Source organism: Mustelus asterias, chromosome 17, assembly GCF_964213995.1.
Source record: "Mustelus asterias chromosome 17, sMusAst1.hap1.1, whole genome shotgun sequence".
Lineage (NCBI taxonomy): Eukaryota > Metazoa > Chordata > Chondrichthyes > Carcharhiniformes > Triakidae > Mustelus > Mustelus asterias.
The window spans coordinates 63,129,677-63,146,385 of record NC_135817.1 but is presented as its reverse complement, the minus strand read 5'-3'; the positions used below and the strand labels follow the sequence as shown (position 1 = coordinate 63,146,385).

General features: G+C 44.6%; 1 protein-coding gene across 1 annotated transcript in view; it reads right to left on the bottom strand.

The window, feature by feature from the left end:
* The window catches only part of hunk (hormonally up-regulated Neu-associated kinase), a 54,273-nt gene that overhangs the window by 26,702 nt on the left and 10,862 nt on the right, over nucleotides 1-16,709 (bottom strand). The window contains exons 2-5 of the mRNA XM_078232033.1: nucleotides 15,012-15,304; nucleotides 10,775-10,830; nucleotides 7,097-7,232; nucleotides 5,192-5,319 (exon numbers count right to left, since the gene is read on the bottom strand). Of these exons, the coding sequence (XP_078088159.1) occupies nucleotides 5,192-5,319; nucleotides 7,097-7,232; nucleotides 10,775-10,830; nucleotides 15,012-15,304 (613 nt within the window). The remainder of the gene's footprint in view (nucleotides 1-5,191; nucleotides 5,320-7,096; nucleotides 7,233-10,774; nucleotides 10,831-15,011; nucleotides 15,305-16,709) is intronic.

Below are 16,709 nucleotides of genomic sequence, written 5' to 3'. Positions count from 1 at the left end.
AAAAAATATTTGGAAATGGATATTAAAATGGAGGTGAAGAACTAGATCAGAATGAATATTTTTCTAATCTCAGGAATAGAAAGGAAATCATTGAAAACTTTCCATCGCTATAATGGGCACTGGAGCAGTGGATTTGTGATATAGAGAGTCAATGGCTGGAAGTTTCCGGCCATTTGCTCCCCCCAACCCGGGATCAGAGAATTCCGCCGGAGTGAACAGTCGGAAAATTCCTGCCAATATAAAATGAAAGATATAAGGAGTGATTCTCCCACCCCGACGCATCAAAAAACGTGTGGGTCGGGATGGGAGAATCACGTGTCGGCCATTTCGCGAGATTCGCGCATGCGTTCCCGATGCACGGGCGTCTTCCACAGTTGGAGAACAGGCGCATTCAGGACCACACTGGAAACCGGCAGGAAGAGAGGTAAGTAATTTAAATTTTTTTTTAAATGTATTTTAAATGTCATTATTGGGCCCAGCATGGAGTTCTCCAGGCCCAATAGCATCTCCCATCCCGCCAGGAGTATTTCACTCCGGCGGGGTTTAGAGTAGCTCCCACTTACGGGGAACTAGCGGGAGACCCCGTTAGAGTGAAGGGGGAGTGCAATTGGGTCCCCCCAGGGGGTAGGGCGGCGGGGAGTGGTGCTCACCGGGTATTGGGCAGTGCCAAGAGGATGGGGCCAAAGGGGTGGGGCTTAAGGGCAGGACCTAGGGGGCAGGACCTGGAGAGTGGACGTGGCCACGGGGTGGGGCCTATTGTGGGCGGGGTCAGTGGGGGCGGTCTGCCAGGGTGGGGGGATCGCCACTGCTGACGGGAGGTGTGGGCTGGAGATCGGGGCGCTCCGGGACGGGGGAGTGATCGGAGCTGGCCCAGGAGTGCTTGTGTGGGCCGCAATGGAACCGTGGGGGCAGTGGGGGTGCTGGAGGGCCAGCAGTGCGAGGGTCCCGCGCTGGCCAGCAAATGGATAGACTGACGGATCTGTCCAGATAGTGAGGGTGAGCAGTCAACTTGAAGACAGGCCTCTCTCAATGAAGCTCTTATCTGATGCGGAGAGAAGAGAGGAGATTGGCTTAAGGCTAACCGAACAAAAAATAAAAGTATCCTCTGGAGTAATGACAACACATATCTTCCTTTCAAAATTGGATGAAAAAGTACAATTTTTTGCCCATCCTCTCTTGAAGGCATTGCCTCCTTGTTGGAATATGATTTTCAAAACAACAGTCTTTTAAAAAAATTTTTACTCCATCCTTAAGGTTACAAAGCCAAAACTGAGAGTGGACCAGGCAAACCCAAATCCATTCCATTCCAGTTTTAGTGCTTGTTGCAGTCTGGAGCTGTGGATAATGGTGGTGGAGGTTCCTTCTGTCCCATGTCTGACCAGGAATCAGTCCCACTCAAGCTGCCTGTCACTGGCATATGTTGGAAGCATTTGCAGGATGATGTTCCACCTGTTAGGCTGCGTTATGAACGCAGCTTCCTTGACTGTCACATCCTGGTGTGCGTCTCGAATCTGGAGCTTTTGGCTTAGAGGTAAGAGCCACTATGCCACAACACCTCCAGGTATAACCATGTTACTGCAGTCAACAGTTTGGAGGGAGCAGGAGAAGGAAATTGGGTCTGATTTTAACCCATTCAAAACCTATCCACTCAAACAAGAGTTAAAATCAGAGTCCAAGCTAAACTGTGCTTAAAAATCAAACTGTAGTAAAGTGGATCTGCTGTGGTGGTTTATAATTGATCTGTGAAAGTGGCTCTTGAACAAGTCGATGCTCAGATTGTGAGCCTCATTGGAAGGTTAGTGACCACTCTTGATTAAAACATGCACAGAATAAAAATTGAACAGTGATAGAGAATAAGATCCCTTACAACATGCAAAACCACATTTGTCTGCGTTCTGTTTCTTTTTTGGTGTTAACTTGCTTCTGGATTCAATCTGTCTTGGAAATGGTGCTCGTGCATTGCCCTGAGACGGTATTAAGTTATTTTGAATCGCAAGGTGCTTGCTGGGGGAGTTCTATGTGCTGAAAAACACTCAATTTATGTAGCCAAGCTTCAAATTCTGACCCACTACATTTACATTCCTCAAATGCTCCAAGCAAGCAACAAAGGAGAGCCAGCTTAGCCAACCTTCACAAGTTGTTGAAATGCTTCACGGTTGTTCAATTGATTCACATTAGCTTGCTGCATACTTGACACTATAAATGCTCTGACGGTGAGGTGAATCTCAAATGCTATGCTGTTGACCACCTTCACAAGGACAAAAGCCTCCCATCCATTGACTCTGTCTACACTTCCCGCTGTCTCGGCAAAACAGCCAGCATAATTAAGGACTCCACGCACACCGGACATTCTCTCTTCCACCTTCTTCCGCTGGGAAAAAGGTACAAAAGTCTGAGGTCATGTATCAACCGACTCAAGAACAGCTTCTTCCTTGCTGCCATCAGACTCTTGAATGGACCCACCTCACATGAAGTTGATCTTTCTCTACACCCTAGCTATGACTGTAATACTACATTCTGCAGTCTCTCCTTTCCTTCTCTATGAATGTTATGCTATGTCTGTATAGCACGCAAGAAACGATGAACGTCTGAGGATCGTGGGATTATATTCATTGGAGTTTAGGAGGTTGAGGGGAGATCTGATAGAAACTTACAAGATAATGAACGGCTTAGATAGGATGGACGTAGGGAAGTTGTTTCCATTAACAGGGGAGACTAGGACGCGGGGGCACAGCCTTAGAATAAAAGGGAGTCACTTTAGAACAGAGATGAGGAGAAATTTCTTCAGCCAGAGAGTGGTGGGTCTGTGGAATTCATTGCCACAGAGGGCTGTGGAGGCCGAGACGTTGAGCGTCTTCAAGACAGAAATTGATAAATTCTTGATTTCTCGAGGAATTAAGGGCTATGGGGAGAGAGCGGGTAAATGGAGTTGAAATCAACCATGATTGAATGGTGGAGTGGACTCGATGGGCCGAATGGCCTTACTTCCGCTCCTATGTCTTATGGTCTTATGGTCTTAATACCTTTCATTGTATACCAACACATGTGACAATAATACATTTTCAAATATTATACATTGGCAATAAATGCTAGCCTTGTCAGTGATACCCATATCCCGTACACAGTTTAATCATTACTCAGTCAGTGAGTTCAGCTATTTCTTATTAACAATACAATGGTAGTCCCCCTAATGGTTCATCATAGAATCATAGAATCCCACAGTACAGAAGGAGGCCATTCGGCCCATCGAGTCTGGATCAACCACAATCCCACCCAGGCTCTATCCCCATAACCCCATGCATTTACCCTGCTAATCCTCCTGACACAAAGGGACAATTTAGCATGGCCAATCCACCTAACCTGCACATCTTTGGACTGTGGGAGGAAACCGGAGCAACCAGAGGAAACCCATGGTTTAGCTGGTGAGTAGTTGATCCATTCAGGCGAGGAAGGTGACTAGTTCATCTCCAGCCTATGCTTAGTTGCCCAACCTTTTACCATGCAACAGGTGAGACTTCCACAATTGGTCTCAGACCCCTTGCATTAGGAAGAAGAAAATGAGCCAAAATTAGCTCATGGTTACCATACAGTGGCCCCTTCTGAAAGTAAGTGTGTGTGAGGACAAAATTGAGCTTGGTTGCATTTCACCCATAGTTAAGTTGATTATCGATGCACACACTCAAGGCTTAATGGCCACTTCTCGGCCTTTTGGCTAAGATCAAGCATCAGATCGAACCCAAGATGGGGTGCAACGCCTCAGCTTGGATCTTGTTTGTCTCTCTTGTGGGGACGACGAATTGGATTCAATTGGAATTTGAATTTGGTTTTCGAAGCAAGCAAGGAATGGATTTGGGTTTGCCTGGTCCACTCTGAGCTTTGGCTTTGTAACTTTAAGGATGGAGTAAAAATGAAAAAAACAGATACTGTTCTTTTGAAAATCATATCCCAACAAGGAGACAATGCCTTCAAGAGAAGATGGGGAAAAATTGTACTTTTCATCCACTTTTGAAATGAAGATATGTGTTGTCATTGCTCCAGAGGATACTTGGATACTCCCAATGTTCACAAAACAAAGGAAATAGTCATCGACTTCAGGAAGCATAGAGGAGAACATGCCCCTGTCTATATAAACGGAGACAAAGTAGAAAGGGTCGAGGGCTTCAAGTTTTTAGGTGTCCAGATCACCAACAACCTGTTTTGGTACCCCCATGCCAACACTGTAGTTAAGAAAACCCACCAACGCCCCTAATCATAGAGCGATTAGGGACTTTCTCAGAAGCCTAAGGAAATTTGGCATGTCAGCTACGACTCTCACCAACTTTTACAGATGCACCATAGAAAGCATTCTTTCTAGATGTATCACAGCTCGGTATGGCTCCTGCTCTGACGAAGACCACAAGAAACTACAAAAGGTTATGAATGTAGCCCAATCCATCACACAAACCAGCCTCCCATCCATTGACTCTGTCTACACTTCCGGCTGCCTCAGCAAAGCAGCCAGCATAATTAAGGACCCCACGCACACCGGACATTCTCTCTTCCACCTTCCTCCATTGGGAAAAAGATACAAAAGTCTGAGGTCACATACCAACCGACTCAAGAACAGCTTCTTCCCTGCTGCTGTCAGACTTTTGAATGGACCTACCTTGCATTAAGTTGATCTTTCTCTACACCCTAGCTATGACTGTAACACTACAGTTAGTACTCTCTCGTTTGCTTCTCTATGAACGGTATGCTCTGACTATATAGTGGGCAAGAAACAATACTTTTCACTGTATGCAAATACATGGGACAATAATAAATCAAATCAATTTACTTTTATTTTTTGTTAGGTTGGCCTTGAGGCTTTCTAGGCCAACCTCCTCTCTCCTCTACACATCAGATAAGAGCTTCATTGAGAGAGGCCTGTCTTCAAGTTGACTCCTCACCCTCGCTAATTCTGGACAAATCGTTCCCTGAAGCATCTGTATTAAAACGACACCTGAAAGAATTGCAACTGAAGTCCAAAAAAATACATCCACTACCCTGACACAGGAAATTTTCAGATAAAATGCTGCACCAAGCCTGAGATCAGGTATGTAGGTTAAATTTATATAAAGACAAACCACAAATTGATAACTGGATCTCCCAGTTGAGGTTTTCCTTTAAAATGCTGAGGCGCCTGAACCCGTAGTAAATCCTTACATCTTACCTGATGAGAGGTGGACAGGGAGGGGATTAAGGTCTTTATCCACCATTTTCTGATGCAGAGCTCTCAGGCTGAATGGCTCCACCGTAAATGGCAAAGTACCAGTCAGCATGGCATAAGTATTCACACCACTAAAAAGAAAAATTAAAGTTTTAGCACATGTGCCACCACCTGGTGAGCATATAACTTACTCCCTTCCCTCTCCCCCACCCCAACTCACCCCATGATCCAACACCTTCCCCAATCGCTGAGAACTCACATTCATTATGAATCTACAGCTGAACCAGGCCGTGAACGCAGCAACACAGCCCAGGGCCATAAGATATAGGAGCAGAATTAGGCCATTCGGCCTATCGAGGTCTGCTCTGCCATTCGATCATGACTGATACGTTTCTCAACCCCATTCTCCTGGCTTTTCCCCAGAACCTTTGATCCCCTTACTAATCAAGAACCTCTGTCTTAAATGCAGACATCATGAATTCTCTGGAGTCTAGAAGAATGTGAGTTGGTTTGTCGAAACATACAAGGTTCGGAGAGGTTGTTTCCCCTGGCTGGCTATCATAAACCTGTTGGACTTTAACCTGGTGTTGTGCGACTTCTTACTGTGGCAATCTAGAACATTGGGCACAATTTCAGGATAAGGGGTTGGTCATTTAGGACTGTGATGAGGAAAAATGTCTTCACTTGTAAGGTTGTGAATCTTTTGGAATTCTCTGAGTTGTTGACTACAGCCGTGGACCTTTGGCTGGACTGCCGAATCTCCCATGACAGGTCCCACCACAAAAGGCGAGAAAATCCTGGCCTATATTTAAAGCTGAGATAGACAGATCTTTGATCTTTCAGGGAATTAAGGGATATGGGGAGTGGGCAGGGACATGGAGTTGAAGCCTAAATGTAGCCATGATCATACTGAATGGTGGAGTAGTCTTGGTGAGCCACATGGTCTACTCCCCCTCCGATCTCTCGTGATTATGTATGTAATGCTGACATTAGCTAAAGAAATTTAAAATCATCATTATTGGACATTGAAGCTCGTTCAGGGTTTTTGAGGGAAAGATTTAGACGATTAGGAATGCCATTCAGATTGGACTGGGACAGTTTTTATAAAATCATAGATTCCTACAATACCATTTAGCCCATCGAGTCTGCACTGACTCTCCGACGGGGCATCTTACCCAGGCCCTATTCCCGTAACCCCACACATTTACCTCATCAAACCCCCTAAACCACACAACTTGGAACACTAAGGAGCAATTTAGCATGGCCAATCCAGCTCACCTTCACATCTCTGTAAAACATGATTCAGGACCTAACACACTTCAGAAAAATAACTGCATACAGCATTTATCTGGAAAAAAATATCATGGCACACTTCTGCCCCTAAATCCTATGTTCCTGTCATTAATGCAGTGAAACTGAATGCAAAATAAGCGTCCGAACCTTAATCAACATAAAGATGTAATAATTTTAAAGATTAAATGTAATGATTCAGGAAGCCTGACTGGAAAGGAACATAATTTATTACAGAATGCAACGTAAAATCATACCATGGTATACACACGAGCCTTGCCTGGGACTACACTTCAGCAGGCCCAGTCCTGGGCCTGTTACCAGGGGAATCTGTACTCAATGAGCCCCAAAGAGAGATCAATCGGGGTAATTCCCCATGGACCTTGTGGGGGTTTAAAGTTTAAAGTTTATTTATTGTTGTCACAAGTAGTCGTACATTAACACTGCAATGAAGTTACTGTGAAAATCCCCTAGTCACTACACTCCGGGTACACTAAGGGAGAATTTAGCAAGGCCAATTCACCTAACCAGCACGTCTTATCAGAGTAAGATAAGATGATAAAGTTTTCACTGATTAAGTATTGTTTAATCCTAGTTTCAAAATGATAAAGCACTTACATTGACCATATATCCACTTTGGGACCGTATTTCTTGCACGCTAAAAGCTCTGGCGCTGCGTAGGCCGGACTCCCGCACTGAGTGCTGAAAGGATCAGAATAGCCCAATATACCAGCACAGTTACTCAGTCCGAAATCTGGTGAAGCCAAGGGAAGGAATATCAAGATGAATGTGCACTTGTACAATACAATCACTCTCACAATATCACGATTAGTATACATGGACCAAATGCAAAAACATTCATTTTCTCAGTCTTGTCAGTTCGCAGCCTCTCACAGTAAGAATCAGTCACTAAAAACTTCCTAGTAAACTTAAGTAGTCAAATCCCATGTTCAGCAAGGGACGGAATATTCCGGTCCAGCCCGCACTGGGGCCGAAAATTCCCACCCAAAGTCAACAGACCTTTTGCTTGCCTGTCAAATTATCAGTCCTGCCCTCGGCGATTCCTGTGAGAGGTAGGACTGGACAATATAGGCCAAGATCTCTGTTTCATCCTATATCTGTTTGTATTTATTCAAAGACGTTGCCTCCTTGCTGATATCTGAATCTGAATGTCATAGAATCATAGAACAGAACATAGAATCCCTACAGTGCAGAAGGAGGCAATTCAGCCCAGCGAATCTGCACCGACAATCCCACCTAGGCCCTATCTCCATAGCCCCCTATATTTACCCTGCTAGTCCCCCTGACACTAAGGGGCAATTTAACCTGGCCAATCAACCTAACCTGCACATCTTTGGAGTGTGGGAGGAAATCGGAGCACCCCGAGGAACCCCACGGGGACGCGGAGAACCCCACACGCACAGTGACCCGAGGCGGAATTGAACCCGTGCCCCTGGTGCTGTGAGGCAGCAGTGTTAACCACTGTGTCGCCGCGCCGTCCCAATCTGCATTTGATTTTAAAAATTCAGAAATTTGGAAAAAAAAACAATTGAATTAAAGATCCAGTAATTCCAAAGTAGTCTGCATTCGCAGCAGTGAGCTAGACTGCTAAAAATGTAACATTATTCTTTCGCTTACAGAATTAACTGTGAAATTTGGAGCTGAAATTTTCAGTCATCGAGTGCACGCGCTCAACGGGTCTAGAAACAAGCAGGAAACACGTTCCCATGCACAGTCACCCTCAGAGCTCAATTTCCAGTGGTTGTTCAATTTATTGGCAGCTGGCATAAATCGCACTGTGCGAAAGACTGACCGCTGCTGGCGAGGGTGGGCACTAAGCAAAGGGAGCGTGTGGGCTGGCGCTTCTAATGTGCTCCCTCACTCAGGGGGACAGCCACTGCGGAGCTCTCTCAGGGAGCTGCTGACTCTGGCAAATAAATAGCGACGGAAATATTAAGCAAAGTGTGTCTCGGCAGCACATTCCAGGACAAAACACAGTCCCCAGGCAGCCTTTTTTAATTCCATTTTCGGCTCAGACAGTTCATCCCGCCCTGGATCGAACTCAAAGGTAAGGGCCACCTGGCCAATTGGCCTGCACACCAACTGTAAAAGCAGATGGGCCAGGTAAATTGCCTTCAATCTTCCCCTTAATGGGGTTAAAGAGGCTGCTTGATTGTCAGAAGGTGTATCTCCGACTCTCACATGTACCTGCCGACTGAAATATCGGGCAACTTTTGGAATATATGCACAGTTCTAGTCATCCTATTATAGAAAGGATATTATTAAACTAGAAACAGTGCAGAAAAGATTTACTGGGGATGCTACTGAGACTTGATGGTTTGAGTTATAAGGAGAGGTTGGATTAACTGGGACTTTTTCCCCTGGAGCTTAGGAGGCTTAGGGGTGATCTTATAGAGGACTATGAAATAATGAGGCGCATAGATAAGGTAGATAGTCGACATCTTTTTCCAAAAGTAGGGGAGTCTAAAACTAGAGAGCATAGATTTACGGTAAGAGACACAAAAGGGTCCAGAGGGGCAATTTTTTCACACAGAGAGTGGTGAGTGTCTGGAACGAGCTATCAGACGCAGTAGCAGAGGCGGGTACAATTTTGTATTTTAAAAAGCATTTAAACTGTCACATGGGTAAGATGGGTATAGAGGATGTGGGCCAAATGCGGGAAATTAGGATGAGCTTAGAGGTAAAAACTGGGTGACATGGACAAGTTGAGCTGAAGGGCCTGTTTCTATGCTATAAACCTCTGTGACTCGAAATGCACAATGATGTCGGGATTCGCACCTGACACCTTCCCGCGCGATTTTGCTTCCAGGTCGGGAATGTGCCTGCCTGAGCAAATGTAAAATCCTGGCCATACATTTATATAACTTCTTGCAAGCGCTTTCCAGAATGAATAGCATGTGAAGTGCAGCGAATATTGTTATGTCGTTACAAATTGCATCCACTGCCACCAGTTCATCTCTCACCGTCAGAATCATAGAAATCATAGAAACCCTACAGTGCAGAAAGAGGCCATTGGGCCCATCGAGTCTGCACCGACCACAATCCTACCCAGGCCCTACCCCCATATCCCTACATATTTATCCGCTAATCCCTCTAACCTACGCATCTCAGGACACAAAGGGGCAGTTTTTAGCACGGCCAATTGACCTAACCCGCACATCTTTGGACTGTGGGAGGAAACCGGGGCACCCGGAGGAAGCCCACGCAGACACGGGGAGAATGTGCAAACTCCACACAGACAATGACCCAAGCCGGGAATCGAACCCAGGTCCCTGGAGCTGTGAAGCAGCAGTGCTCACCACTGTGCTACCGTGCCGCCCAAAATTCACCATTCATGAATCTCAGAACTCTGGTGATTTTTCCTGAACACATTTCACAGTTTACTGTTTAGACCATAAGACCATAAGACATAGGAGCAGAATTAGGCCACTCGGCCCATTGAGTCTGCTCCGCCATTCAATCATGGCTGATATTTTTCTCACCCCCATTCTCCTGCCTTTTCCCCCTAACCCCTGATCCCCTTATTAATCAAGAACCTATCTATCTCTGTCTTAAAGACACTCAATGACCTGGCTTCCACAGCCTTCTGCGGCAAAGATTTCCACAGATTCACCACTCTCTGGCTGAAGAAATTCCACCTCATCTCTGTTTGAAAGGATCATCCCTTTAGTCTGAGGTTGTACCCTCTGGTTCTAGTTTTTCCTACGAGTGAAAACATCCTCTCCACGTCCACTCTATCCTGGCCTCGCAGTATCCTGAAAGTTTCAATAAGATCCCCCCTCATCCTTCTAAACTCCAACGTGTACAGACCCGGAGTCCTCAACCGTTCCTCATACGACAAGCTCTTCATTCCAGGGATCATTCTTGTGAACCTCCTCTGGACCTTTTCCAAGGCCAGCACATCCTTCTTTAGATATGAGGCCCAAAACTGCTCACAATACTCCAAATGGGTTTAACAACTCAAATATTTAAAAAAGCAGAAAATGATGAAATACGCAGCAGGTTGATCAGAATCTAAAAGAGAAAAGACAGGCCAACATGTGGTTCTTCTTTGTTGAATACTAACTGACATGATGCGCCTTTCTTAGCATTCTGACTTACTATTTCTAGCATTTTTGTCTCGACTCCTCCCAATTTCAATTTCTGCCTTTGCTCTCCCCCCAAACACTGTTCGAATTTTTGTTTAACTCTGAGTCTTTCGAGTCTAGTTTTCCCTTCCAGTTTTCCTTTGAATTGAGAGCTACCCAGCTCTGAACAGTTGCTGTCAGGACGTACCTATTAATTTTAGATTGTTTTTTTCATCCAGTAAAAGATTTTCAATCTTCAGATCCCTGCAACAACAAAGAAATGAAACTTAATTCAGGAAGCCTGTTACAGTGCAACATGGAGTCAACAATATGGCACAATGCTAAGATTAATGACCTAGGTCTGAGTGTACGGGGCACAAATAAAGAGATTGTGGATGATAACAAGTTGGAACTTTGAGAAGGATTGTTCAGAACAGGCTTATCCGACATACGGCCCATGACGGGATGGGGGCAGGGGGGGTGGGGAGGGGGGGGAGGGGGGTATAGCCTGCCTCGCCTCTCTATGTGTTCCCCAGAGACACTCTTAAAATTCTGCTCAAATGGGTAAGATAAAATGGAAGATTCTGCAAGGAGCAGCTCCTCCAGTCACAGGCTGTTTCGCTCCCGTGTTTGCTGCTGATAGGCTCACATAATTGTGAGTGAGTGTTTGTGAGTGTGGGAGTGAGGGAGAGAGAGCGAGTGTCCAAATGTGGAAGTGAGTGAGTGAGTGACTGACAGGGTAAGTGAGTGACAGAGTGAGTAAGTAAGTGTATGAGTGAGTAACAGTGAGTGAGCGAGTGAGAGTGACAGTGAATAAGTGTATGAGTGAGTGAGTGACAGAGTGAGTGACAGTGAGTAAGTGTATGAGTGAGTGACAGAGTGAGTGAGTGACAGAGTGAGTGAGTGAGTGAGTAAGTGTATGAGTGAGTGAGTGACAGAGTTGACAGTAAGTGTATGAGTGAGTGAGTGACAGTGAGTGTGAATGACTGTGAGTGACAGAGTGAGTGTGTGAATGAGTGAGTGAGTGCAAGTGAATGACAGTGAGTGAGTGAGTGTGTGAATGAGTGAGTGTGTGAATGAGTGTATGAGTGAGTGATTTTCTGTGTGCCTTACTCCCAGGTTTCTTACTTACTCTCATCCACACTCAAGACTAATGAATAAAAAATAACCAGAGTGTGAGTGGGTCATTGTGTGCGTGTCCAGCTCTTTCCCAGGGCGGGATATTCCGGCCGTGCTCGCCCCAAGACTGGAAAGTCCCGCCCGAGGTCAACAGACCTTTGCATGGTCCTGCCTCACCTGTTACGATTCCCGTGGCAGGCGGGACGGGAAAATCCTGCTCCCAGTCTCTGGCTGCTTCCTCACTCACCCTCACCCACTGAGTGGGTGTGCGTATGTGCTGCCGCTGATGGCAATGCGCCTCCCAGTGTCCCAAGTTGTGATCACCTCCCACTCTTGATGCCAGTGGTAGAAACTCTGCATCTCCAGAAAATTCATCCCTTCATTTTTAAACCAGCCAGATGAACTAAAATATATCAGAGGTTAACAAATTAATTAATTTCCGGAATGTGGGCGTCGCTGGCTGGGTCCAGCATTTGTTGCCCATCCATAATTGCCCTCCATTTCAGAGGGCATTTGAGAGTCAACCATGTTGCTGTGAATCTGGAGTCACATGTAGGTCCCCAGAGATTTCCTTCCCCAAAGGGCATTAGCGAATAAGATGGGTATTTACAACAATCAGCGATTGTTTTATGGTCATCATTAGACTTTTAATTCCAGTTTTTTCATTGAATTCAAATTTCACCATCTGCCATAGTAGGAAGTGAACCTGTGTCCCCAGATACTGTCCTGGGCCTCTGGATTACTAGTCCAGCCATTTGGTCCTTTCGGAGCACTACTCCTTCATCAGATAAGGAAGGAGCAACGTTCCAAAAACTCGTGATACCAAATAAACCTGTTGGACCTTAACCTGGTGTTGTGAGACTTCTTACTGTGCCCACCCCAATGCAACACCGGCATCTCCACATCATGAAAAAACTCAATGACTAGGTATCCTGCAAAATTAAGAATTCCAAAGATTCACAACCTTTCGAATGAAGAATTTGCGCCTCATTTCAGTCGTAAATGAGTTAATTATCATTTTGAAAATGTAATCTCTGGACTCCCTAGCCAGGGAAATATCCTCCCAGCACCTACCTTGTCAAGCCTCTTCAGAAATGTATAAGTTTCAATTCAACCCCACTCATTCTTCTAAACTCTAGCGGATAAAGGTCCACTCTGCTCAATTTCTCCTGACAAAACCATCCTTTCACCTCAGGAATCAATCGAGTGAACCTTTGTTACACCTCCTCCCAGGTAATCCTTAGTTAAGGAGACTAAAATGCTATTTCCTGGTCTGATACATTCTATATATTTCTCTGATTTGAAGGCAATATTCTTTCTAGGCAACAAACACATTTCCAAAATAAATGCCGCACAAGGTTTCAGAGAAATCAATTGAAGATAAGTTTTATCTTTGCAGCATAAAGACTTGATTGAGTGGCAAAACCTTCTTTGAAGTATTTAACAGGCAGTAAACCCTGTAGCATGGATTATGTTTCCTCTCGCTGGGGTGTCTGGAACAAGGTGTCAAGTTCCAGGGTATGGGGTAGGCCATTTAGGACTGAGAAGAGGACAAAATTCTTCACTCAGAGGGCGGTGAACTTGGGGAATTCTCTACCACATAAGGCTGTGGAGATCAAGTCACTGAATATGCTTAAGTAGGAAATAGATTTCTGGACTATAAAGGCATCAGGGGCTTTGAGGAGAGTATGGGAGTATGGCATTGAGATAGATCAGTCATGATCACATTGAATAGCATTGAATAGCAGAACAGGCTCTTATGGCCAAATGAACTACCCCTGCTGCTATTTTCTATGTTTCTATGGCCCTCATATTCCCCATGCTCCCTCCATGTCCCTTCCATGCTTCTATGCCCCTTGCATCCTTCACATCTACTCACTCTGCATCCACTATGTGTGGAACCAATGAGCCATATAGTAACAATGGCAAGTCTTGAGATGGTCATGAAAAAAAACATTTACAAATATCTTTGAAAAGTCTGATGCTCCTACAACTGTATACAAATGTCAATCAGACACTGCCATTTATAGGTTCAATGATACAACCATTACCCTACTTTGTATCTCTTAATCTTGTCTATATAAAATTACTGGCATTGAAAAAAGAAATTAGAACTTATAACCTCATAAAGATGCCAATCACTCACAGCTAACACTCCACTTCAATCTTTGTAAACAGACCCCTGCTGAGCCAATCCCATTAGTGTATCTTGGAAATCAGACAAGTATTCATAATGAGACCATCTGGAGAAACAGATATCTGGACATCTGTTTCTGTTGATCTCGCCCCCAACCCCTTGGAGTAAAAATAGTCCATGCAGAGTCATTTATATAGAGACATATCTGCTGAGTTGGGAAATATCTTCAAGCTTCCCACCTTGTAAATGAAAATGTGGCCCAATGCATCTAAAAACATCAAAGAGTTTTACCATATCCTTTGGAAAGGGCCAACACATTGAATGATCACTAGAATAAGTTTAACTAATTATATCAGAAAAATATGAAAAGAGTTGGAATTACTCTCTGCTTTAAATTGTGAATTGTAAATTATTCATTCAAAGCACAAGATTGTATAAATATGTACAAAGTAAGGATATATGTTTCAGCATCTGCCAGGTTACTTTTGTAACATACTGCACAACTATTTATCAGATCATCAAAGAAAATGGGTGGCATTTTCCAGCCTCACTCGTCCCGAAACCGTAAAATCCCACCCAAGGTCAATGGACCTTTCCATGGTGTCCCCCCCTCCCCCCCCCCATGCCCATTCCGATTCCCATGGTGGGCGGGGTGGTAAAATTCCATCCAATATGTCAGAAGAAAAAGCCAATCGGTCCACTGAATCTCATCTCTCTCATAAATTTTCCCATCAATATAACAGCACCACACCATCAGTTTTAAAATGTTTTTACTTACATGATCTTATTTGGCAGATTATGCCAAATACAATCACCGTTTGAGTAAAGGTGTTTGTTATGCTATGCCGTCAATATTTACTTTATCAAATCTCCATTAATCTTCCACTTTCTTTGGATAGCTTTAATAGGGTTGACAGAAAACAAGACTTCAAAGCCCTTCCATTATCCCACCTGCAGTTTCAAGGCATTTCTGAGGAAACATTTTCAAGTATTGACACGTCCTTTTGATGTTCAGTACAAAACCACTCAGCAAATCAGGGTAGGCATTATGGTGGTTACAATGCTCTATTGCGATAACATCTCGTTGGACTGTTGTATAAGATCGCAATCATTGTTGTTCACAGCGAACCAAAGAACATAGAGCTGTTAAAACAAGAGTTCTGATACACACACACACACACACACATACCTGTGGACCACACCCGCCCGGTGAAGATGCTCCACTGCCAGAGTGAGCTGCTTGATGTATCGACGCACCTCTGCTTCTTCCAATATTTTTCTGTCATATATCTTGTGCATCAAGTTGCCTCCTGTGCATAGCTCCATTACCAAGTAGTAGCTGTTCTCTGTTTCTAATATGTCCAAAAGCTGTGTAATATTTGGATGCCGGATCATTTGGTGAATCTGCCCTTCTCTGCGGAGGTTCTTTGTTACATACGAGTCTTTCTTGGCTTTCTTCTTATCGATGACCTTCACAGCCACCTAAGAGTTTAGAGAAATTATGATTAATGTTCAAATGTGGACACGCCTCTCCGGTATTTAGCTAACTGACCAGTTAATTATTTTTGGAAAGATAAAAAAGACACCATGCTGTCACTTGGATTGCATGAGTATGTGAAATGTTCACACTGTGACGGCTTGAACTGTGAAAAAACCCGACAGAACAATTATAGGGGGAGGTCTTACCAGCTCATCCCGCTGGTCGATTGGCGTGGGGAGCCGGTAAGATCGATATTAACAGCCCCGTTTCGCCAGTAAAATCGGCCTCGTGTCTATAAAGGGCCCAAAGTCGATTTCAATATTCAGTAGTTGATTTAAATATCATTAGTGAGCCCCAGATGCTATTGTCCGGGCTCACTTCCACTTACCTGATCACTGATCGAGGTTCTCACCAGCAAGAATCACATAGGCCCCCTTTATCCACCCTGCTCATTATATCCTGAAAGATCCCTAAAAATGTGTTAAACATTATTTCCCTTTTATAAAACCGTATTGACCCTGTTTGATTGTATTCATTTCTTTTAAATGTCTAGCTACTACTTCCTAAACAATGGATTCCAGCATTTTCCCAATGACAGAGCTTCGGCTGAGAGCTTCCTGATTTCTTCTTACACCCAGGAGACTCCGAGATCCAGAGTAGGTCCTATATCAATCTCATAACAGACAACTGCCGAGGAGGCATCGGACACCAGCGCAACCTCGGTTGGAGATGGGGGTCTCTCAGCTACCGCTGACAGGATTAAATATCACACAGCCACACGGCAAGGCTAACTCAGCAAAGCTCCCTTTCACAGCACCTTCCAAACCCACGGCCTCTACCACCAAGAAGGATAACGGCAGCAGATCCAAGAGACCACCACATGGACATTCTCCTCCATGCCACACACCTTCCTAACTTGGAAATATGAAACCATTCCTTCGCTATCGCTGGGTAAAATCCTGGAACTCCCTCCCGAACAGCACTGTGGGTGTACCTACACCACATGGGCTGCAGTGGTTTAAGAAGGCAGATCACCACCTTCTCAAGGACAATGAGGGATGGGCAATTAATGCTGACCTAGTCAGTGATGCCCGTGTACCATGAAACACTGAAGAAAAAACATCCAGCATTGTAAAACAGTAATGCGTATGCAATGTGCTGGCAGGCTTTCCAGTCCTACTTGCTGAGAGATTGGAGGAGTCCATCTCAAGCATGACGGACATGATGCAGGTATTTGCAGTGATGTTTTCACCCATGAAAAGAGTTGCCATCTGCATGAAGAATCAAATGTGGTGATGAAATGAGTGCATGCAGGTAGGTATTCCCAATGATGAGCACGCACACTCAAAGCATCATTTTAGAGCAGTGTTCATGACAATCACTCCACAAAGCAAAGCATTCTCCAGC